At 49.8% G+C, this 25,000-nt stretch overlaps 1 protein-coding gene across 1 annotated transcript; it reads left to right on the top strand.

Annotated features, from left to right (window-relative positions):
- Nucleotides 1–180: 180 nt before the first annotated feature.
- Nucleotides 181–14,557, top strand: LOC144954351 (uncharacterized; the record flags this gene model as incomplete). The annotated part of the gene is made up of 8 exons (XM_078884861.1): nt 181–224; nt 320–453; nt 3,062–3,118; nt 5,777–5,836; nt 8,534–8,593; nt 11,253–11,312; nt 13,990–14,049; nt 14,417–14,557. Coding segments are annotated over exons 1-8 (616 nt in total), but the record flags the coding sequence as incomplete, so codon positions are not given.
- Nucleotides 14,558–25,000: the final 10,443 nt, after the last annotated feature.

Genomic DNA, 25,000 nt, shown 5'->3' with positions numbered 1-25,000 from the left:
TGTGTGTGTGTCTGTGTGTGTGTCTGTGTGTCTATGTGTCTATGTGTGTCTGTGTCTGTCTGTGTGTGTGTGTCTATGTGTGTTTGTGTGTGTGTGTCTACGTGTCTGTGTGTGTGTATGTGTGTGTCTTTGTTTATGTGTCTGTGTGTGTGTCTGCTGCTCAAGGGGGTTTCCAGCGCGATGCCGTTCATGGCGCGGGGGCAGGGGGCGGGGGAGTTGTGGCGGTGGGTGCACGGGGGTTGGGGGAGGGGCCGGGGGGGTTGGGGGAGGGGCTTATTGGTTGTGGGGGGCGGGGTGAAGTGAAGGGGGCGGGGTGCAGGGCGGTGGTAGTAGGAGGGGCAGGGAGCGGGGCGTGCTGGTTGAGTGACAGCTGCGGCTTCTGCTTCTTGTCAGAAGCTGCGCAGCGAGAGGAGGCGAGAGGCGAAGACCCCGAGAGCTCAGAGACTCCGCCAGGTGAGGGGGGGGGCACGGGGACAGAGGGGGACACGGGGTGATGGGGGGACACGGGGTGAGGGGGACACGGGTTCTGGTCTCGGGCTCTCTGAGCCCCGAGCAGAGCGGTAGTTAAATAGTGAGTGAGTTGAATAGTTAAACAGTGAGTTATAACTAGTGAGTGAGTTATAACTAGTGAGTAATTACGTGCCGAGACGGCAGCGACCAATGGGAGCGGGGCAACGGGGCTCGCCGCGCGCTCTGATTGGTCCCCTGGCGAAGGGGGTTTCCGCGGCGTTTCTCTCAACCCGACCCGGACCCGCGCCGCTTCGGAAATCCCCGGCGGTGACGTCACCGTGCGAACACGCCCAGAGGGGGGGGGGGGCGTGGGGGGGGGGCGCGGGGGCTGCGGGGGGGAGGGGCAGGTGAGGGGACAAGGGGAGGGGTGAGGGGGACACTCCACCCCCACCACGAGGCCTCGGCAAGGCAAGGTAAAAGTTAAAAGGTAAAAAGAACGACCCTACCTTTTACCTTACCTTTTACCTTACCACAATACAATCACTCTACACCTTTTACCCTTTAGTAGGTAAGGTAAAAGGTAAAAAGCAACGAGCCTACCTTTACCCTACCTTGCACCCTTCCCATACAAATTACACGATTACAGGGTAATTACTGGGGTACTACTACACATGACAAAGGTTTATAACGGTAAATGCTACAAGGTAGAGCGCTTTATTCATATAGAATACTCTCGATGATTCCAATTTTACACGCTTTCTTTGAACTCACGCTGTCTGTCGTTGTCGTTATTGTTGTATCCTCAAATCTTGAAACTAAATTTTTACCCACTTCCTAATGTGGTATCGACTGCAAACTTGGTATACTTAGGTCATACTGATGACAATACTATATTCTATAATAAAAAAATCTATATATTTTTAAACAATCTTTTTTAGATGTTATGTTTCAGCTTGGGTCTAATTGTCCACGCTCAACTGACGTTGGCTGTAATTGGCCACGTTCCCTTACGTTGTGGCAAGCTTCGGGGCCACTTCCTGGAGTCGTGGAGTTCTGCCACTACTAGTACATTTAATAAAAGCGTGTTTTTAATCAAGTTTATTTTAATATTACTTATTAAATGTAGGCCACGGACTGCGCGACGGAGCTTTTAGCGGTAAACAAGCTACCGTATTTACCGGGTAATACTTCGCGCTACCTTTACCCTACCCTTTACCTTACCCCTTGGCATGTCGACATCTTTACCCTTTACCCTTTTACCCGGTAAAAAGGGTAAATTACCTTACCTTGCCGAGGCCTACCCACAACTCCTAATTGGTGATGGGGCAGTTGTAGAGAGAGTGGAGAGTTTCCCATACTTTTTTCATCGGTTGCGTAACGCTGTGTGGAAGCTTCAGGTCTTCTCGGCCACAGTCATTCCCTCCCTTCTCTATGCTTGCGAAATGTGGACCCCCCTAATGGAACATCTTTGCCGGTTGGAAACATTTAGGCTGGCCTGCCTACGATCCATCCTGGGTTTAACCACGCTGGATTGTGTGAGGAGCTCACAAATCCTTGAGAGATGTGGACAAAGTCCCATCGGTGAGCTCCGGCAGGCAAGGCTTGCGTTGGCTGGGTCATGTAGCCCGCATGCCCAGCCACCGCATGCCTAAACAGCTTTTGTTCGGCCGGATCGAGGGGGCTAAACGGGCGCGGCACGGGCTAGAGAAGAGATGGAGTGATGTGGTAGAGGAGGACGTGGAGCTGAGTGGACTTGCCGATGACTGGTACCAGCGGTGTCAAGATCGGCCTCTGTGGAGGAGGCTCGTGAAGGACGCTACTGGGCAGTTGGAGGCAGTCACCCTCCAACAACAACGGAGGGCGGAGGAGCGACGCTCACAACAACGAGCGGAGCGCCGGGTGGCTAAAGCACAGCAAGTTGGCACAGTAGGGGGCACAGGTGGTGCATCAGCCAGTCATCTCGGTCAGTCGACCCGTGGCACCTGGGTCTGCCCCTTGACCTCCTGCCAGCGGGCGTTCGACACTTCACGTGGCCTCAAGGTGCACTTGGCCTGGCACAAGCGTCGTGGTGACGTCACCGCCACTTAGTTGCGAATGGCGGTTGTTGCTTGCTGGAATAAGACGAAAAAAACGGCATAGATCCAGCCCCTTGGGCTCATTACAGCACTCAGATACAACACAGACACTCACACTCACGTGTAGCCTTAACAGACTGTAGGGGCAAGTGCTGTTAGCGAGTAGCACCTATGAAGGCCGGAACGGTACACGAGTGGGTGGGTGGCCAGCACCACGCCCGGCCGCCTTTGTCTCCCCAGTGCTAGCGATGATGTTTACACATCGCACCAGTTACCAATCAGAGCGCGTGGCCAATCGGAGCGGGGCAGCGAGCCTCGTCCTGTGCCCCGATTGGTCGCCTGCTGCTCAAGGGGGTTTCCAGCGCGATGCCGTGCACGGCCCGGGGGGGAGGGGCGGGGGGTTGTGGGGGGCGGGGTGAAGTGAAGGGGGCGGGGTGAAGTGAAGGGGGCGGGGTGCAGGGCGGTGTTTGTAGGAGGGGCAGGGGGCGGGGCGTGCTAGTTGAGTGACAGCTGCGGCTTCTGTTTCTTGTCAGAAGCTGCGCAGCGAGAGGAGGCGAGAGGCGAAGACCCCGAGAGCTCAGAGACTCCACCAGGTGAGGGGGGGGGCACGGGGACGGGGGGACAAGGGGTCCTGGTCTCGGGTTCTCTGAGCCCCGAGCAGAGCGGTAGTTAAATAGCGAATGAGTTAAATAGCGAGTGAGTTGAATAGTGAGTAAAATAATGAGTGAATTGAATAGTGAGTTGAGTTGAATAGTGAGTTGAATAGTGAGTTAGTTAACTAGTGAGTGAGTTATAACGAGTGAGTGTTTACGTGCCGAGACGGCGACCAATGGGAGCGGGGCAACGGGGCTCGCCGCGCGCTCTGATTGGTCCCCTGGCGAAGGGGGTTTCCGCGGCGTTTCTCTCAACCCGACCCGGACCCGCGCCGCTTCGGAAATCCCCCAGAGGGGTGACGTCACCGTGCGAACACGCCCAGAGGGGGGGGGGGCGCTGGGGGGGGGGCAGGTGAGGGGACAAGGGGAGGGGTGAGGGGGACACTCCACCCCCACCACGAGGCCTCGGCAAGGCAAGGTAAAAGTTAAAAGGTAAAAAGAACGAGCCTACCTTTACCCTACCTTTTACCTTACCACAATACAATCACTCTACACCTTTTACACTTTAGCAGGTAAGGTAAAAAGCAATGACCCTATCTTTACCCTTACCCCATACAAATTACACGATTACAGGGTAATTACTGGGGTACTACTACACATGACAAAGGTTTATAACGGTAAATGCTACAAGGTAGAGCGCTTTATTCATATAGAATACTCTCGATGATTCCAATGTTACATGCTTTCTTTGAACTCTGTTGTTGTCGTCGTCGTTGTATCCTCAAATCTTGTAACTCAATTATAACCCACTTCCCAATGTGGTATCGATTGCAAACTTGGTATATTTACGTCATACTGATGACAACACTATATTCTATCATTAAAAATATATATTTTTAAAAACCCTCTTTTGTATATGTTATGTTTTGGCTTGGGTCTAATTGTCCACACTCAACTGACGTTGGCTGTAATTGGCCACGGCCCCTTACGTTGTGGCAAGCTTCGGGGCCACTTCCTGGAGTCGTGGAGTTTTGCACTACTAGTACATTTAATAAAAGCGTGTTTTTAAAAAGTTTTTACAAATATTTATTAAATGAAGGCCACGGACTGCGCCACGGAGCTTCTAGCGGTAAACAAGGTACCGTATTTACCGGGTAATACTTCGCGCTACCTTTACCCTACCCTTTACCTTACCCCTTGGCACGTCGACATCTTTACCCTTTACCTTAACCCTTTTACCCGGTACAAAGGGTAAATTACTTACCTTGCCGAGGCCTACCCACAACTCCCAATTGGTGATGGGGCATTTGTGGAGAGAGTGGAGAGTTTCCCATACCTGGGCAGTGAGCTTATGACCGGCTCCAGTTTAACAGCAGAGGTCTCACTCCGAATCAGTCGAGCGGCAATATCTTTTCATCGGTTGCGTAACGCTGTGTGGAAGCTTCAGGTCTTCTCGGCCACAGTCATTCCCTCCCTTCTCTATGCTTGCGAAATGTGGACCCCCCTAATGGAACATCTTTGCCGGTTGGAAACATTTAGGCTGGCCTGCCTACGATCCATCCTGGGTTTAACCACGCTGGATTGTGTGAGGAGCTCACAAATCCTTGAGAGATGTGGACAAAGTCCCATCGGTGAGCTCCGGCAGGCAAGGCTTGCGTTGGCTGGGTCATGTAGCCCGCATGCCCAGCCACCGCATGCCTAAACAGCTTTTGTTCGGCCGGATCGAGGGGGCTAAACGGGCGCGGCACGGGCTAGAGAAGAGATGGAGTGATGTGGTAGAGGAGGACGTGGAGCTGAGTGGACTTGCCGATGACTGGTACCAGCGGTGTCAAGATCGGCCTCTGTGGAGGAGGCTCGTGAAGGACGCTACTGGGCAGTTGGAGGCAGTCACCCTCCAACAACAACGGAGGGCGGAGGAGCGACGCTCACAACAACGAGCGGAGCGCCGGGTGGCTAAAGCACAGCAAGTTGGCACAGTAGGGGGCACAGGTGGTGCATCAGCCAGTCATCTCGGTCAGTCGACCCGTGGCACCTGGGTCTGCCCCTTGACCTCCTGCCAGCGGGCGTTCGACACTTCACGTGGCCTCAAGGTGCACTTGGCCTGGCACAAGCGTCGTGGTGACGTCACCGCCACTTAGTTGCGAATGGCGGTTGTTGCTTGCTGGAATAAGACGAAAAAAACGGCATAGATCCAGCCCCTTGGGCTCATTACAGCACTCAGATACAACACAGACACTCACACTCACGTGTAGCCTTAACAGACTGTAGGGGCAAGTGCTGTTAGCGAGTAGCACCTATGAAGGCCGGAACGGTACACGAGTGGGTGGGTGGCCAGCACCACGCCCGGCCGCCTTTGTCTCCCCAGTGCTAGCGATGATGTTTACACATCGCACCAGTTACCAATCAGAGCGCGTGGCCAATCGGAGCGGGGAAGCGAGCCTCGTCCTGCGCCCCGATTGGTCGCCTGCTGCTCAAGGGGGTTTCCAGCGCGATGCCGTGCACGGCCCGGGGGGGAGGGGCGGGGGGTTGTGGGGGGCGGGGTGAAGTGAAGGGGGCGGGGTGAAGTGAAGGGGGCGGGGTGCAGGGCGGTGTTTGTAGGAGGATCAGGGGGCGGGGCGTGCTAGTTGAGTGACAGCTGCGGCTTCTGTTTCTTGTCAGAAGCTGCGCAGCGAGAGGAGGCGAGAGGCGAAGACCCCGAGAGCTCAGAGACTCCGCCAGGTGAGGGGGGGGGCACGGGGACAGGGGGGGACAAGGGGTCCTGGTCTCGGGTTCTCTGAGCCCCGAGCAGAGCGGTAGTTAAATAGCGAATGAGTTAAATAGTGAGTGAGTTGAATAGTGAGTGATTTGAATATTGAGTTAAATAGCGAGTGAGTTGAATAGTGAGTGAGTTGAATAGTGAGTGATTTGAATAGTGAGTAAAATAATGAGTGAATTGAATAGTGAGTGAGTTGAATAGTGAGTTAGTTAACTAGCGAGTAAGTTATAACTCGTGAGTGTTTACGTGCCGAGGCAGCGACCAATGGGAGCGGGGCAACGGGGCTCGTCGCGCGCTCTGATTGGTCCCCTGGCGAAGGGGGTTTCCGCGGCGTTTCTCTCAACCCGACCCGGACCCGCGCCGCTTCGGAAATCCCCGGCGGTGACGTCACCGTGCGAACACGCCCAGAGGGGGGGGGGGCGTGGGGGGGGGGGCGCGGGGGCTGTGGGGGGGGGGGCAGGTGAGGGGACAAGGGGAGGGGTGAGGGGGACACTCCACCCCCACCACCAGGCCTCGGCAAGGTAAAAGTTAAAAGGTAAAAAGAACGACCCTACCTTTTACCTTACCTTTTACCTTACCACAATACAATCACTCTACACCTTTTACCCTTTAGTAGGTAAGGTAAAAGGTAAAAAGCAACGAGCCTACCTTTACCCTACCTTGCACCCTTCCCATACAAATTACACGATTACAGGGTAATTACTGGGGTACTACTACACATGACAAAGGTTTATAACGGTAAATGCTACAAGGTAGAGCGCTTTATTCAAATAGAATACTCTCGATGATTCCAATTTTACACGCTTTCTTTGAACTCACGCTGTCTGTCGTTGTCGTTATTGTTGTATCCTCAAATCTTGAAACTAAATTTTTACCCACTTCCTAATGTGGTATCGACTGCAAACTTGGTATACTTAGGTCATACTGATGACAATACTATATTCTATAATAAAAAAATCTATATATTTTTAAACAATCTTTTTTAGATGTTATGTTTCAGCTTGGGTCTAATTGTCCACGCTCAACTGACGTTGGCTGTAATTGGCCACGTTCCCTTACGTTGTGGCAAGCTTCGGGGCCACTTCCTGGAGTCGTGGAGTTCTGCCACTACTAGTACATTTAATAAAAGCGTGTTTTTAAAAAAGTTTTGACAAATATTATTATTAAATGAAGGCCACGGACTGCGCCACGGAGCTTTTAGCGGTAAACAAGGTACCGTATTTACCGGGTAATACTTCGCGCTACCTTTACCCTACCTTTTACCTTACCCCTTGGCATGTCGACACCTTTACCCTTTACCTTAACCCTTTCACCTGGTAAAAAGGGTAAATTACTTACCTTGCCGAGGCCTACCCACAACTCCTAATTGGTGATGGGGCAGTTGTGGAGAGAGTGGAGAGTTTCCCATACTTTTTTCATCGGTTGCGTATCGCTGTGTGGAAGCTTCAGGTCTTCTCGGCCACAGTCATTCCCTCCCTTCTCTATGCTTGCGAAATGTGGACCCCCCTAATGGAACATCTTTGCCGGTTGGAAACATTTAGGCTGGCCTGCCTACGATCCATCCTGGGTTTAACCACGCTGGATTGTGTGAGGAGCTCACAAATCCTTGAGAGATGTGGACAAAGTCCCATCGGTGAGCTCCGGCAGGCAAGGCTTGCGTTGGCTGGGTCATGTAGCCCGCATGCCCAGCCACCGCATGCCTAAACAGCTTTTGTTCGGCCGGATCGAGGGGGCTAAACGGGCGCGGCACGGGCTAGAGAAGAGATGGAGTGATGTGGTAGAGGAGGACGTGGAGCTGAGTGGACTTGCCGATGACTGGTACCAGCGGTGTCAAGATCGGCCTCTGTGGAGGAGGCTCGTGAAGGACGCTACTGGGCAGTTGGAGGCAGTCACCCTCCAACAACAACGGAGGGCGGAGGAGCGACGCTCACAACAACGAGCGGAGCGCCGGGTGGCTAAAGCACAGCAAGTTGGCACAGTAGGGGGCACAGGTGGTGCATCAGCCAGTCATCTCGGTCAGTCGACCCGTGGCACCTGGGTCTGCCCCTTGACCTCCTGCCAGCGGGCGTTCGACACTTCACGTGGCCTCAAGGTGCACTTGGCCTGGCACAAGCGTCGTGGTGACGTCACCGCCACTTAGTTGCGAATGGCGGTTGTTGCTTGCTGGAATAAGACGAAAAAAACGGCATAGATCCAGCCCCTTGGGCTCATTACAGCACTCAGATACAACACAGACACTCACACTCACGTGTAGCCTTAACAGACTGTAGGGGCAAGTGCTGTTAGCGAGTAGCACCTATGAAGGCCGGAACGGTACACGAGTGGGTGGGTGGCCAGCACCACGCCCGGCCGCCTTTGTCTCCCCAGTGCTAGCGATGATGTTTACACATCGCACCAGTTACCAATCAGAGCGCGTGGCCAATCGGAGCGGGGCAGCGAGCCTCGTCCTGTGCCCCGATTGGTCGCCTGCTGCTCAAGGGGGTTTCCAGCGCGATGCCGTGCACGGCCCGGGGGGGAGGGGCGGGGGGTTGTGGGGGGCGGGGTGAAGTGAAGGGGGCGGGGTGAAGTGAAGGGGGCGGGGTGCAGGGCGGTGTTTGTAGGAGGGGCAGGGGGCGGGGCGTGCTAGTTGAGTGACAGCTGCGGCTTCTGTTTCTTGTCAGAAGCTGCGCAGCGAGAGGAGGCGAGAGGCGAAGACCCCGAGAGCTCAGAGACTCCGCCAGGTGAGGGGGGGGGGCACGGGGACGGGGGGACAAGGGGTCCTGGTCTCGGGTTCTCTGAGCCCCGAGCAGAGCGGTAGTTAAATAGCGAATGAGTTAAATAGCGAGTGAGTTGAATAGTGAGTAAAATAATGAGTGAATTGAATAGTGAGTGAGTTGAATAGTGAGTTGAATAGTGAGTTAGTTAACTAGTGAGTGAGTTATAACGAGTGAGTGTTTACGTGCCGAGACGGCGACCAATGGGAGCGGGGCAACGGGGCTCGCCGCGCGCTCTGATTGGTCCCCTGGCGAAGGGGGTTTCCGCGGCGTTTCTCTCAACCCGACCCGGACCCGCGCCGCTTCGGAAATCCCCCAGAGGGGTGACGTCACCGTGCGAACACGCCCAGAGGGGGGGGGGGGCGCTGGGGGGGGGGCAGGTGAGGGGACAAGGGGAGGGGTGAGGGGGACACTCCACCCCCACCACGAGGCCTCGGCAAGGCAAGGTAAAAGTTAAAAGGTAAAAAGAACGAGCCTACCTTTACCCTACCTTTTACCTTACCACAATACAATCACTCTACACCTTTTACACTTTAGCAGGTAAGGTAAAAAGCAATGACCCTATCTTTACCCTTACCCCATACAAATTACACGATTACAGGGTAATTACTGGGGTACTACTACACATGACAAAGGTTTATAACGGTAAATGCTACAAGGTAGAGCGCTTTATTCATATAGAATACTCTCGATGATTCCAATGTTACATGCTTTCTTTGAACTCTGTTGTTGTCGTCGTCGTTGTATCCTCAAATCTTGTAACTCAATTATAACCCACTTCCCAATGTGGTATCGATTGCAAACTTGGTATATTTACGTCATACTGATGACAACACTATATTCTATCATTAAAAATATATATTTTTAAAAACCCTCTTTTGTATATGTTATGTTTCGGCTTGGGTCTAATTGTCCACACTCAACTGACGTTGGCTGTAATTGGCCACGGCCCCTTACGTTGTGGCAAGCTTCGGGGCCACTTCCTGGAGTCGTGGAGTTTTGCACTACTAGTACATTTAATAAAAGCGTGTTTTTAAAAAGTTTTTACAAATATTTATTAAATGAAGGCCACGGACTGCGCCACGGAGCTTCTAGCGGTAAACAAGGTACCATATTTACCGGGTAATACTTCGCGCTACCTTTACCCTACCCTTTACCTTACCCCTTGGCACGTCGACATCTTTACCCTTTACCTTAACCCTTTTACCCGGTACAAAGGGTAAATTACTTACCTTGCCGAGGCCTACCCACAACTCCCAATTGGTGATGGGGCATTTGTGGAGAGAGTGGAGAGTTTCCCATACCTGGGCAGTGAGCTTATGACCGGCTCCAGTTTAACAGCAGAGGTCTCACTCCGAATCAGTCGAGCGGCAATATCTTTTCATCGGTTGCGTAACGCTGTGTGGAAGCTTCAGGTCTTCTCGGCCACAGTCATTCCCTCCCTTCTCTATGCTTGCGAAATGTGGACCCCCCTAATGGAACATCTTTGCCGGTTGGAAACATTTAGGCTGGCCTGCCTACGATCCATCCTGGGTTTAACCACGCTGGATTGTGTGAGGAGCTCACAAATCCTTGAGAGATGTGGACAAAGTCCCATCGGTGAGCTCCGGCAGGCAAGGCTTGCGTTGGCTGGGTCATGTAGCCCGCATGCCCAGCCACCGCATGCCTAAACAGCTTTTGTTCGGCCGGATCGAGGGGGCTAAACGGGCGCGGCACGGGCTAGAGAAGAGATGGAGTGATGTGGTAGAGGAGGACGTGGAGCTGAGTGGACTTGCCGATGACTGGTACCAGCGGTGTCAAGATCGGCCTCAGTGGAGGAGGCTCGTGAAGGACGCTGCTGGGCAGTTGGAGGCAGTCGCCCTCCAACAACAACGGAGGGCGGAGGAGCGACGCTCACAACAACGAGCGGAGCGCCGGGTGGCTTAAGCACAGCAAGTTGGCACAGTAGGGGGCACAGGTGGTGCATCAGCCAGTCATCTCGGTCAGTCGACCCGTGGCACCTGGGTCTGCCCCTTGACCTCCTGCCAGCGGGCGTTCGACACTTCACGTGGCCTCAAGGTGCACTTGGCCTGGCACAAGCGTCGTGGTGACGTCACCGCCACTTAGTTGCGAATGGCGGTTGTTGCTTGCTGGAATAAGACGAAAAAAACGGCATAGATCCAGCCCCTTGGGCTCATTACAGCACTCAGATACAACACAGACACTCACACTCACGTGTAGCCTTAACAGACTGTAGGGGCAAGTGCTGTTAGCGAGTAGCACCTATGAAGGCCGGAACGGTACACGAGTGGGTGGGTGGCCAGCACCACGCCCGGCCGCCTTTGTCTCCCCAGTGCTAGCGATGATGTTTACACATCGCACCAGTTACCAATCAGAGCGCGTGGCCAATCGGAGCGGGGCAGCGAGCCTCGTCCTGTGCCCCGATTGGTCGCCTGCTGCTCAAGGGGGTTTCCAGCGCGATGCCGTGCACGGCCCGGGGGGGAGGGGCGGGGGGTTGTGGGGGGCGGGGTGAAGTGAAGGGGGCGGGGTGAAGTGAAGGGGGCGGGGTGCAGGGCGGTGTTTGTAGGAGGATCAGGGGGCGGGGCGTGCTAGTTGAGTGACAGCTGCGGCTTCTGTTTCTTGTCAGAAGCTGCGCAGCGAGAGGAGGCGAGAGGCGAAGACCCCGAGAGCTCAGAGACTCCGCCAGGTGAGGGGGGGGGCACGGGGACAGGGGGGGACAAGGGGTCCTGGTCTCGGGTTCTCTGAGCCCCGAGCAGAGCGGTAGTTAAATAGCGAATGAGTTAAATAGTGAGTGAGTTGAATAGTGAGTGATTTGAATATTGAGTTAAATAGCGAGTGAGTTGAATAGTGAGTAAAATAATGAGTGAATTGAATAGTGAGTGAGTTGAATAGTGAGTTAGTTAACTAGCGAGTAAGTTATAACTCGTGAGTGTTTACGTGCCGAGACGGCAGCGACCAATGGGAGCGGGGCAACGGGGCTCGCCGCGCGCTCTGATTGGTCCCCTGGCGAAGGGGGTTTCCGCGGCGTTTCTCTCAACCCGACCCGGACCCGCGCCGCTTCGGAAATCCCCGGCGGTGACGTCACCGTGCGAACACGCCCAGAGGGGGGGGGGGCGTGGGGGGGGGGGCGCGGGGGCTGCGGGGGGGGGGGGCAGGTGAGGGGACAAGGGGAGGGGTCAGGGGGACACTCCACCCCCACCACCAGGCCTCGGCAAGGTAAAAGTTAAAAGGTAAAAAGAACGACCCTACCTTTTACCTTACCTTTTACCTTACCACAATACAATCACTCTACACCTTTTACCCTTTAGCAGGTAAGGTAAAAGGTAAAAAGCAACGAGCCTACCTTTACCCTACCTTGCACCCTTCCCATACAAATTACACGATTACAGGGTAATTACTGGGGTACTACTACACATGACAAAGGTTTATAACGGTAAATGCTACAAGGTAGAGCGCTTTATTCATATAGAATACTCTCGATGATTCCAATTTTACACGCTTTCTTTGAACTCACGCTGTCTGTCGTTGTCGTTATTGTTGTATCCTCAAATCTTGAAACTAAATTTTTACCCACTTCCTAATGTGGTATCGACTGCAAACTTGGTATACTTAGGTCATACTGATGACAATACTATATTCTATAATAAAAAAATCTATATATTTTTAAACAATCTTTTTTAGATGTTATGTTTCAGCTTGGGTCTAATTGTCCACGCTCAACTGACGTTGGCTGTAATTGGCCACGTTCCCTTACGTTGTGGCAAGCTTCGGGGCCACTTCCTGGAGTCGTGGAGTTCTGCCACTACTAGTACATTTAATAAAAGCGTGTTTTTAATCAAGTTTATTTTAATATTACTTATTAAATGTAGGCCACGGACTGCGCGACGGAGCTTTTAGCGGTAAACAAGGTACCGTATTTACCGGGTAATACTTCGCGCTACCTTTACCCTACCTTTTACCTTACCCCTTGGCATGTCGACACCTTTACCCTTTACCTTAACCCTTTCACCTGGTAAAAAGGGTAAATTACCTTACCTTGCCGAGGCCTACCCACAACTCCTAATTGGTGATGGGGCAGTTGTGGAGAGAGTGGAGAGTTTCCCATACTTTTTTCATCGGTTGCGTATCGCTGTGTGGAAGCTTCAGGTCTTCTCGGCCACAGTCATTCCCTCCCTTCTCTATGCTTGCGAAACGTGGACCCCCCTAATGGAACATCTTTGCCGGTTTGAAACATTTAGGCTGGCCTGCCTACGATCCATCCTGGGTTTAACCAGGCTGGATTGTGTGAGGAGCTCACAAATCCTTGAAAAATGTGGACAAAGTCCCATCGGTGAGCTCCGGCAGGCAAGGCTGCGTTGGCTGGGTCATGTAGCCCGCATGCCCAGCCACCGCATGCCTAAACAGCTTTTGTTCGGCCGGATCGAGGGGGCTAAACGGGCGCGGCACGGGCTAGAGAAGAGATGGAGTGACGTGGTACAGGAGGACGTGGAGCAGAGTGGACTTGCCGATGACTGGTACCAGCGGTGTCAAGATCGGCCTCTGTGGAGGAGGCTCGTGAAGGACGCTACTGGGCAGTTGGAGGCAGTCGACCTCCAAAAACAACGGAGGGCGGAGGAGCGACGCTCACAACAACGAGCGGAGCGCCGGGTGGCTAAAGCACAGCAAGTTGGCACAGTAGGGGGCACAGGTGGTGCATCAGCCAGTCATCTCGGTTATCTCGGTCAGTCGACCCGTGGCACCTGCTGGGTCTGCCCCGTGACCTCCTGCCAGCGGGCGTTCGACACTTCACGTGGCCTCAAGGTGCACATGGCCTGGCACAAGCGTCGTGGTGACGTCACCGCCACTTAGTGGCGAATGGCGGTTGTTGCTTGCTGGAACAAAACGAAAAAACCGGCATAGATCCAGCCCCTTGGGCTTATTACAGCACTCAGACACAGACACTCACACTCACGTGTAGCCTTAACAGACTGTAGGGGCAAGTGCTGCTAGCGAGTAGCACCTATGAAGGCCAGCACGGCACACGAGGGGGTGGGTGGCCAGCACCACGCCCGGCCGCCTTTGTCTCCCCAGTGCTAGCGATGATGTTTACACATCGCACCAGTTACCAATCAGAGCGCGTGGCCAATCGGAGCGGGGCAGCGAGCCTCGTCCTGTGCCCCGATTGGTCGCCTGCTGCTCAAGGGGGTTTCCAGCGCGATGCCGTGCACGGCCCGGGGGGGAGGGGCGGGGGGTTGTGGGGGGCGGGGTGAAGTGAAGGGGGCGGGGTGAAGTGAAGGGGGCGGGGTGCAGGGCGGTGTTTGTAGGAGGAGCAGGGGGCGGGGCGTGCTAGTTGAGTGACAGCTGCGGCTTCTGTTTCTTGTCAGAAGCTGCGCAGCGAGAGGAGGCGAGAGGCGAAGACCCCGAGAGCTCAGAGACTCCGCCAGGTGAGGGGGGGGGCACGGGGACAGGGGGGGACAAGGGGTCCTGGTCTCGGGTTCTCTGAGCCCCGAGCAGAGCGGTAGTTAAATAGCGAATGAGTTAAATAGTGAGTTAGTTCAATAGTGAGTTGAATAGTAAGTGAGTTAAATAGTGAGTGAGTTGAATAGTGAGTGATTTGAATATTGAGTTAAATAGCGAGTGAGTTGAATAGTGAGTAAAATAATGAGTGAATTGAATAGTGAGTGAGTTGAATAGTGAGTTAGTTAACTAGCGAGTAAGTTATAACTCGTGAGTGTTTACGTGGCGAGGCAGCGACCAATGGGAGCGGGGCAACGGGGCTCGCCGCGCGCTCTGATTGGTCCCCTGGCGAAGGGGGTTTCCGCGGCGTTTCTCTCAACCCGACCCGGACCCGCGCCGCTTCGGAAATCCCCGGCGGTGACGTCACCGTGCGAACACGCCCAGAGGGGGGGGGGGGCGTGGGGGGGGCGCGGGGGCTGCGGGGGGGAGGGGCAGGTGAGGGGACAAGGGGAGGGGTGAGGGGGACACTCCACCCCCACCACCAGGCCTCGGCAAGGTAAAAGTTAAAAGGTAAAAAGAACGACCCTACCTTTTACCTTACCTTTTACCTTACCACAATACAATCACTCTACACCTTTTACCCTTTAGCAGGTAAGGTAAAAGGTAAAAAGCAACGAGCCTACCTTTACCCTACCTTGCACCCTTCCCATACAAATTACACGATTACAGGGTAATTACTGGGGTACTACTACACATGACAAAGGTTTATAACGGTAAATGCTACAAGGTAGAGCGCTTTATTCATATAGAATACTCTCGATGATTCCAATTTTACACGCTTTCTTTGAACTCACGCTGTCTGTCGTTGTCGTTATTGTTGTATCCTCAAATCTTGAAACAAAATTTTTACCCACTTCCAAATGTGGTATCGACTGCAAACTTGGTATACTTAGGTCATACTGATGACAATACTATATTCTATAATAAAAAAATCTATATATTTTTAAACAATCTTTTTTAGATGTTATGTTTCAGCTTGGGTCTAATTGTCCACGCTCAACTGACGTTGGCTGTAATTGGCCACGTTCCCTTACGTTGTGGCAAGCTTCGGGGCCACTTCCTGGAGTCGTGGAGTTCTGCCACTACTAGTACATTTAATAAAAGCGTGTTTTTAAAAAAGTTTTGACAAATATTATTATTAAATGAAGGCCACGGACTGCGCCACGGAGCTTTTAGCGGTAAACAAGGTACCGTATTTACCGGGTAATACTTCGCGCTACCTTTACCCTACCTTTTACCTTACCCCTTGGCATGTCGACACCTTTACCCTTTACCTTAACCCTTTCACCTGGTAAAAAGGGTAAATTACCTTACCTTGCCGAGGCCTACCCACAACTCCTAATTGGTGATGGGGCAGTTGTGGAGAGAGTGGAGAGTTTCCCATACTTTTTTCATCGGTTGCGTATCGCTGTGTGGAAGCTTCAGGTCTTCTCGGCCACAGTCATTCCCTCCCTTCTCTACGCTTGCGAAACGTGGACCCCCCTAATGGAACATCTTTGCCGGTTTGAAACATTTAGGCTGGCCTGCCTACGATCCATCCTGGGTTTAACCAGGCTGGATTGTGTGAGGAGCTCACAAATCCTTGAAAAATGTGGACAAAGTCCCATCGGTGAGCTCCGGCAGGCAAGGCTGCGTTGGCTGGGTCATGTAGCCCGCATGCCCAGCCACCGCATGCCTAAACAGCTTTTGTTCGGCCGGATCGAGGGGGCTAAACGGGCGCGGCACGGGCTAGAGAAGAGATGGAGTGACGTGGTACAGGAGGACGTGGAGCTGAGTGGACTTGCCGATGACTGGTACCAGCGGTGTCAAGATCGGCCTCTGTGGAGGAGGCTCGTGAAGGACGCTGCTGGGCAGTTGGAGGCAGTCGACCTCCAAAAACAACGGAGGGCGGAGGAGCGACGCTCACAACAACGAGCGGAGCGCCGGGTGGCTAAAGCACAGCAAGTTGGCACAGTAGGGGGCACAGGTGGTGCATCAGCCAGTCATCTCGGTCATCTCGGTCAGTCGACCCGTGGCACCTGCTGGGTCTGCCCCGTGACCTCCTGCCAGCGGGCGTTCGACACTTCACGTGGCCTCAAGGTGCACATGGCCTGGCACAAGCGTCGTGGTGACGTCACCGCCACTTAGTGGCGAATGGCGGTTGTTGCTTGCTGGAACAAAACGAAAAAACCGGCATAGATCCAGCCCCTTGGGCTTATTACAGCACTCAGACACAGACACTCACACTCACGTGTAGCCTTAACAGACTGTAGGGGCAAGTGCTGCTAGCGAGTAGCACCTATGAAGGCCAGCACGGCACACGAGGGGGTGGGTGGCCAGCACCACGCCCGGCCGCCTTTGTCTCCCCAGTGCTAGCGATGATGTTTACACATCGCACCAGCGACCAATCAGCGCGCAAGCGATCGGAGCGCGGCCAATCAGAGCGGGGCAGCGGGTCTCGTCCCGCGCCCCGATTGGTCGCCTGCTGCTCAAGGGGGTTTCCAGCGCGATGCTGTTCACGGCGCGGGGGGGAGGGGCCGGGGGGGTTGTGGGAGGGGCAGGGGGCGGGGCGTGCTAGTTGAGTGACAGCTGCGGCTTCTGCTTCTTGTCAGAAGCTGCGCAGCGAGAGGAGGCGAGAGGCGAAGTTGAACAGTGACATAGTGAGTGAGTTGAACAGTGACATAGCGAGTGAGTTAAACAGTGACATAGTGAGTGAGTTGAACAGTGACATAGTGAGTGAGTTAAACAGTGACATAGCGAGTGAGTTAAACAGTGACATAGCGAGTGAGTTGAACAGTGACATAGAGAGTGAGTTGAACAGTGACATAGTGAGTGAGTTGAACAGTGACATAGTGAGTGAGTTGAACAGTGACATAGCGAGTGAGTTGAACAGTGACATAGAGAGTGAGTTGAACAGTGACATAGTGAGTGAGTTGAACAGTGACATAGCGAGTGAGTTAAACAGTGACATAGTGAGTGAGTTGAACAGTGACATAGAGAGTGAGTTGAACAGTGACATAGTGAGTGAGTTAAACAGTGACATAGAGAGTGAGTTGAACAGTGACATAGTGAGTGAGTTGAACAGTGACATAGTGAGTGAGTTGAACAGTGACATAGCGAGTGAGTTAAACAGTGACATAGTGAGTGAGTTGAACAGTGACATAGAGAGTGAGTTGAACAGTGACGTAGTGAGTGAGTTGAACAGTGACGTAGTGAGTGAGTTAAACAGTGACGTAGTGAGTGAGTTGAACAGTGACGTAGAGAGTGAGTTGAACAGTGACGTAGTGAGTGAGTTGAACAGTGACATAGAGAGTGAGTTGAACAGTGACATAGAGAGTGAGTTGAACAGTGACATAGAGAGTGAGTTGAACAGTGACATAGAGAGTGAGTTGAACAGTGACGTAGTGAGTGAGTTGAACAGTGACATAGAGAGTGAGTTGAACAGTGACATAGTGAGTGAGTTGAACAGTGACATAGTGAGTGAGTTGAACAGTGACATAGAGAGTGAGTTGAACAGTGACATAGTGAGTGAGTTGAACAGTGACATAGAGAGTGAGTTGAACAGTGACATAGAGAGTGAGTTTAACAGTGACATAGAGAGTGAGTTGAACAGTGACATAGTGAGTGAGTTGAACAGTGACATAGAGAGTGAGTTGAACAGTGACATAGTGAGTGAGTTGAACAGTGACATAGAGAGTGAGTTGAACAGTGACATAGAGAGTGAGTTGAACAGTGACATAGTGAGTGAGTTGAACAGTGACATAGTGAGTGAGTTGAACAGTGACATAGAGAGTGAGTTGAACAGTGACATAGAGAGTGAGTTGAACAGTGACATAGTGAGTGAGTTAAACAGTGACATAGAGAGTGAGTTGAACAGTGACATAGTGAGTGAGTTGAACAGTGACATAGAGAGTGAGTTGAACAGTGACATAGTGAGTGAGTTGAACAGTGACATAGAGAGTGAGTTGAACAGTGACATAGAGAGTGAGTTGAACAGTGACATAGTGAGTGAGTTGAACAGTGACATAGTGAGTGAGTTGAACAGTGACATAGTGAGTGAGTTGAACAGTGACATAGTGAGTGAGTTGAACAGTGACATAGTGAGTGAGTTGAACAGTGACATAGTGAGTGAGTTGAACAGTGACATAGAGAGTGAGTTGAACAGTGACATAGTGAGTGAGTTGAACAGTGACATAGAGAGTGAGTTGAACAGTGACATAGTGAGTGAGTTGAACAGTGACATAGTGAGTGAGTTGAACAGTGACATAGTGAGTGAGTTGAACAGTGACATAGTGAGTGAGTTGAACAGTGACATAGTGAGTGAGTTGAACAGTGACATAGAGAGTGAGTTGAACAGTGACATAGAGAGTGAGTTGAACAGTGACATAGTGAGTGAGTTGAACAGTGACATAGTGAGTGAGTTGAACAGTGACATAGTGAGTGAGTTGAACAGTGACATAGTGAGTGAGTTGAACAGTGACATAGAGAGTGAGTTGAACAGTGACATAGAGAGTGAGTTGAACAGTGACATAGAGAGTGAGTTGAACAGTGACATAGTGAGTGAGTTGAACAGTGACATAGAGAGTGAGTTGAACAGTGACATAGAGAGTGAGTTGAACAGTGACATAGAGAGTGAGTTGAACAGTGACATAGTGAGTGAGTTAAACAGTGACATAGAGAGTGAGTTGAACAGTGACATAGTGAGTGAGTTGAACAGTGACATAGTGAGTGAGTTGAACAGTGACATAAAGAGTGAGTTGAACAGTGACATAGTGAGTGAGTTGAACAGTGACATAGAGAGTGAGTTGAACAGTGACATAGTGAGTGAGTTGAACAGTGACATAGTGAGTGAGTTGAACAGTGACATAGTGAGTGAGTTGAACAGTGACATAGTGAGTGAGTTGAACAGTGACATAGAGAGTGAGTTGAACAGTGACATAGAGAGTGAGTTGAACAGTGACATAGAGAGTGAGTTGAACAGTGACATAGTGAGTGAGTTAAACAGTGACATAGAGAGTGAGTTGAACAGTGACATAGTGAGTGAGTTGAACAGTGACATAGTGAGTGAGTTGAACAGTGACATAAAGAGTGAGTTGAACAGTGACATAGTGAGTGAGTTGAACAGTGACATAGAGAGTGAGTTAAACAGTGACATAGTGAGTGAGTTGAACAGTGACATAGTGAGTGAGTTGAACAGTGACATAGAGAGTGAGTTGAACAGTGACATAGTGAGTGAGTTAAACAGTGACGTAGTGATTGAGTTGAACAGTGACATAGAGAGTGAGTTGAACAGTGACATAGTGAGTGAGTTAAATAGTGACATAGTGAGTGAGTTGAACAGTGACGTAGTGAGTGAGTTAAACAGTGACATAGAGAGTGAGTTAAACAGTGACGTAGTGAGTGAGTTAAATAGTGACATAGTGAGTGAGTTAAATAGTGACATAGTGAGTGAGTTGAACAGTGACGTAGTGAGTGAGTTAAATAGTGACATAGTGAGTGAGTTAAACAGTGACATAGTGAGTGAGTTGAACAGTGACGTAGTGAGTGAGTTGAACAGTGACGTAGTGAGTGAGTTAAACAGTGACATAGTGAGTGAGTTGAACAGTGACATAGTGAGTGAGTTGAACAGTGACATAGTGAGTGAGTTAAATAGTGACATAGTGATTGAGTTAAACAGTGACATAGTGAGTGAGTTGAACAGTGACGTAGTGAGTGAGTTGAACAGTGACGTAGTGAGTGAGTTAAACAGTGACATAGTGAGTGAGTTGAACAGTGACGTAGTGAGTGAGTTGAACAGTGACATAGTGAGTGAGTTAAACAGTGACATAGTGAGTGAGTTGAACAGTGACGTAGTGATTGAGTTAAACAGTGACGTAGTGAGTGAGTTAAACAGTGACATAGTGAGTGAGTTGAACAGTGACGTAGTGAGTGAGTTGAACAGTGACGTAGTGAGTGAGTTGAACAGTGACATAGTGAGTGAGTTGAACAGTGACGTAGTGAGTGAGTTGAACAGTGACGTAGTGAGTGAGTTAAACAGTGACATAGTGAGTGAGTTAAACAGTGACGTAGTGATTGAGTTGAACAGTGACATAGTGAGTGAGTTGAACAGTGACGTAGTGAGTGAGTTGAACAGTGACGTAGTGATTGAGTTGAACAGTGACATAGTGAGTGAGTTAAACAGTGACATAGTGAGTGAGTTAAACAGTGACATAGTGAGTGAGTTGAACAGTGACATAGTGAGTGAGTTGAACAGTGACGTAGTGAGTGAGTTGAACAGTGACATAGTGAGTGAGTTAAACAGTGACGTAGTGATTGAGTTGAACAGTGACATAGAGAGTGAGTTGAACAGTGACATAGTGAGTGAGTTAAACAGTGACATAGTGAGTGAGTTGAACAGTGACGTAGAGAGTGAGTTGAACAGTGACATAGTGAGTGAGTTAAACAGTGACATAGTGAGTGAGTTGAACAGTTACGTAGTGAGTGAGTTAAATAGTGACATAGTGAGTGAGTTGAACAGTGACATAGTGAGTGAGTTAAATAGTGACATAGTGAGTGAGTTGAACAGTGACATAGTGAGTGAGTTAAATAGTGACATAGTGAGTGAGTTGAACAGTGACATAGTGAGTGAGTTGAACAGTGACGTAGTGAGTGAGTTGAACAGTGACGTAGTGAGTGAGTTGAACAGTGACATAGTGAGTGAGTTAAACAGTGACATAGAGAGTGAGTTGAACAGTGACATAGTGAGTGAGTTGAACAGTGACATAGAGTGTGAGTTGAACAATGACATAGTGAGTGAGTTGAACAGTGACGTAGTGAGTGAGTTAAACAGTGACATAGTGAGTGAGTTGAACAGTGACATAGTGAGTGAGTTGAACAGTGACGTAGTGAGTGAGTTGAACAGTGACATAGTGAGTGAGTTGAACAGTGACATAGTGAGTGAGTTGAACAGTGACGTAGTGAGTGAGTTGAACAGTGACATAGTGAGTGAGTTAAACAGTGACATAGTGAGTGAGTTGAACAGTGACGTAGTGAGTGAGTTGAACAGTGACGTAGTGAGTGAGTTGAACAGTGACATAGTGAGTGAGTTGAACAGTGACATAGTGAGTGAGTTGAACAGTGACGTAGTGAGTGAGTTGAACAGTGACGTAGTGAGTGAGTTAAACAGTGACATAGTGAGTGAGTTGAACAGTGACATAGTGAGTGAGTTAAACAGTGACGTAGTGAGTGAGTTGAACAGTGACGTAGTGAGTGAGTTAAACAGTGACATAGTGAGTGAGTTAAACAGTGACGTAGTGAGTGAGTTGAACAGTGACATAGTGAGTGAGTTAAACAGTGACATAGTGAGTGAGTTAAACAGTGACGTAGTGAGTGAGTTAAACAGTGACATAGTGAGTGAGTTGAACAGTGACGTAGTGAGTGAGTTAAACAGTGACATAGTGAGTGAGTTAAACAGTGACGTAGTGAGTGAGTTGAACAGTGACATAGTGAGTGAGTTAAACAGTGACATAGTGAGTGAGTTGAACAGTGACATAGTGAGTGAGTTGAACAGTGACATAGTGAGTGAGTTGAACAGTGACATAGAGAGTGAGTTGAACAGTGACATTGAGAGTGAGTTTAACAGTGACATAGAGAGTGAGTTGAACAGTGACATAGTGAGTGAGTTGAACAGTGACATAGAGAGTGAGTTGAACAGTGACATAGTGAGTGAGTTGAACAGTGACATAGAGAGTGAGTTGAACAGTGACATAGAGAGTGAGTTGAACAGTGACATAGTGAGTGAGTTGAACAGTGACATAGTGAGTGAGTTGAACAGTGACATAGAGAGTGAGTTGAACAGTGACATAGAGAGTGAGTTGAACAGTGACATAGTGAGTGAGTTAAACAGTGACATAGAGAGTGAGTTGAACAGTGACATAGTGAGTGAGTTGAACAGTGACATAGAGAGTGAGTTGAACAGTGACATAGTGAGTGAGTTGAACAGTGACATAGAGAGTGAGTTGAACAGTGACATAGAGAGTGAGTTGAACAGTGACATAGTGAGTGAGTTGAACAGTGACATAGTGAGTGAGTTGAACAGTGACATAGTGAGTGAGTTGAACAGTGACATAGTGAGTGAGTTGAACAGTGACATAGTGAGTGAGTTGAACAGTGACATAGTGAGTGAGTTGAACAGTGACATAGAGAGTGAGTTGAACAGTGACATAGTGAGTGAGTTGAACAGTGACATAGTGAGTGAGTTGAACAGTGACATAGAGAGTGAGTTGAACAGTGACATAGTGAGTGAGTTGAACAGTGACATAGTGAGTGAGTTGAACAGTGACATAGTGAGTGAGTTGAACAGTGACATAGTGAGTGAGTTGAACAGTGACATAGTGAGTGAGTTGAACAGTGACATAGAGAGTGAGTTGAACAGTGACATAGAGAGTGAGTTGAACAGTGACATAGTGAGTGAGTTGAACAGTGACATAGTGAGTGAGTTGAACAGTGACATAGTGAGTGAGTTGAACAGTGACATAGTGAGTGAGTTGAACAGTGACATAGAGAGTGAGTTGAACAGTGACATAGAGAGTGAGTTGAACAGTGACATAGAGAGTGAGTTGAACAGTGACATAGTGAGTGAGTTGAACAGTGACATAGAGAGTGAGTTGAACAGTGACATAGAGAGTGAGTTGAACAGTGACATAGAGAGTGAGTTGAACAGTGACATAGTGAGTGAGTTAAACAGTGACATAGAGAGTGAGTTGAACAGTGACATAGTGAGTGAGTTGAACAGTGACATAGTGAGTGAGTTGAACAGTGACATAAAGAGTGAGTTGAACAGTGACATAGTGAGTGAGTTGAACAGTGACATAGAGAGTGAGTTGAACAGTGACATAGTGAGTGAGTTGAACAGTGACATAGTGAGTGAGTTGAACAGTGACATAGTGAGTGAGTTGAACAGTGACATAGTGAGTGAGTTAAACAGTGACATAGTGAGTGAGTTGAACAGTGACATAGAGAGTGAGTTGAACAGTGACATAGTGAGTGAGTTAAACAGTGACATAGAGAGTGAGTTGAACAGTGACATAGTGAGTGAGTTCAACAGTGACATAGTGAGTGAGTTGAACAGTGACATAGTGAGTGAGTTGAACAGTGACATAGTGAGTGAGTTAAATAGTGACATAGTGAGTGAGTTGAACAGTGACATAGTGAGTGAGTTGAACAGTGACATAGTGAGTGAGTTGAACAGTGACATAGTGAGTGAGTTAAACAGTGACATAGTGAGTGAGTTGAACAGTGACATAGAGAGTGAGTTAAACAGTGACATAGTGAGTGAGTTAAACAGTGACATAGTGAGTGAGTTGAACAGTGACATAGTGAGTGAGTTAAACAGTGACATAGTGAGTGAGTTAAACAGTGACATAGTGAGTGAGTTGAACAGTGACATAGTGAGTGAGTTGAACAGTGACATAGTGAGTGAGTTAAACAGTGACATAGTGAGTGAGTTGAACAGTGACATAGTGAGTGAGTTGAACAGTGACATAGTGAGTGAGTTAAACAGTGACATAGTGAGTGAGTTGAACAGTGACATAGTGAGTGAGTTGAACAGTGACATAGAGTGAGTTGAACAGTGACATAGTGAGTGAGTTGAACAGTGACATAGAGAGTGAGTTGAACAGTGACATAGTGTGAGTGAGTTGAACAGTGACATAGTGAGTGAGTTGAACAGTGACATAGTGAGTGAGTTGAACAGTGACATAGAGAGTGAGTTGAACAGTGACGTAGTGAGTGAGTTGAACAGTGACATAGTGAGTTGAACAGTGACATAGTGAGTGAGTTGAACAGTGACATAGTGAGTGAGTTGAACAGTGACATAGAGAGTGAGTTGAACAGTGACATAGTGAGTGAGTTGAACAGTGACATAGTGAGTGAGTTGAACAGTGACATAGTGAGTGAGTTGAACAGTGACATAGTGAGTGAGTTGAACAGTGACATAGTGAGTGAGTTGAACAGTGACATAGAGAGTGAGTTGAACAGTGACATAGTGAGTGAGTTGAACAGTGACATAGAGAGTGAGTTGAACAGTGACATAGTGAGTGAGTTGAACAGTGACATAGAGAGTGAGTTGAACAGTGACATAGTGAGTGAGTTGAACAGTGACATAGAGAGTGAGTTGAACAGTGACATAGTGAGTGAGTTGAACAGTGACATAGTGAGTGAGTTGAACAGAGACATAGTGAGTGAGTTGAACAGTGACATAGTGAGTGAGTTGAACAGTGACATAGTGAGTGAGTTGAACAGTGACATAGTGAGTGAGTTGAACAGTGACATAGTGAGTGAGTTGAACAGTGACATAGAGAGTGAGTTGAACAGTGACATAGTGAGTGAGTTGAACAGTGACATAGTGAGTGAGTTGAACAGTGACATAGAGTGAGTTGAACAGTGACATAGTGAGTGAGTTGAACAGTGACATAGAGAGTGAGTTGAACAGTGACATAGTGTGAGTGAGTTGAACAGTGACATAGTGAGTGAGTTGAACAGTGACATAGTGAGTGAGTTGAACAGTGACATAGAGAGTGAGTTGAACAGTGACGTAGTGAGTGAGTTGAACAGTGACATAGAGAGTGAGTTGAACAGTGACATAGTGAGTGAGTTGAACAGTGACATAGTGAGTGAGTTGAACAGTGACATAGAGAGTGAGTTGAACAGTGACGTAGTGAGTGAGTTGAACAGTGACATAGTGAGTTGAACAGTGACATAGTGAGTGAGTTGAACAGTGACATAGTGAGTGAGTTGAACAGTGACATAGTGAGTGAGTTAAACAGTGACATAGTGAGTGAGTTAAACAGTGACATAGTGAGTGAGTTAAACAGTGACATAGAGAGTGAGTTAAACAGTGACATAGTGAGTTGAACAGTG

Source organism: Lampetra fluviatilis, unplaced genomic scaffold, assembly GCF_964198595.1.
Source record: "Lampetra fluviatilis unplaced genomic scaffold, kcLamFluv1.1 SCAFFOLD_787, whole genome shotgun sequence".
Lineage (NCBI taxonomy): Eukaryota > Metazoa > Chordata > Hyperoartia > Petromyzontiformes > Petromyzontidae > Lampetra > Lampetra fluviatilis.
The sequence above is the reverse complement of the archived record's forward strand: the minus strand, read 5'-3'. Positions and strand labels throughout refer to the sequence as shown.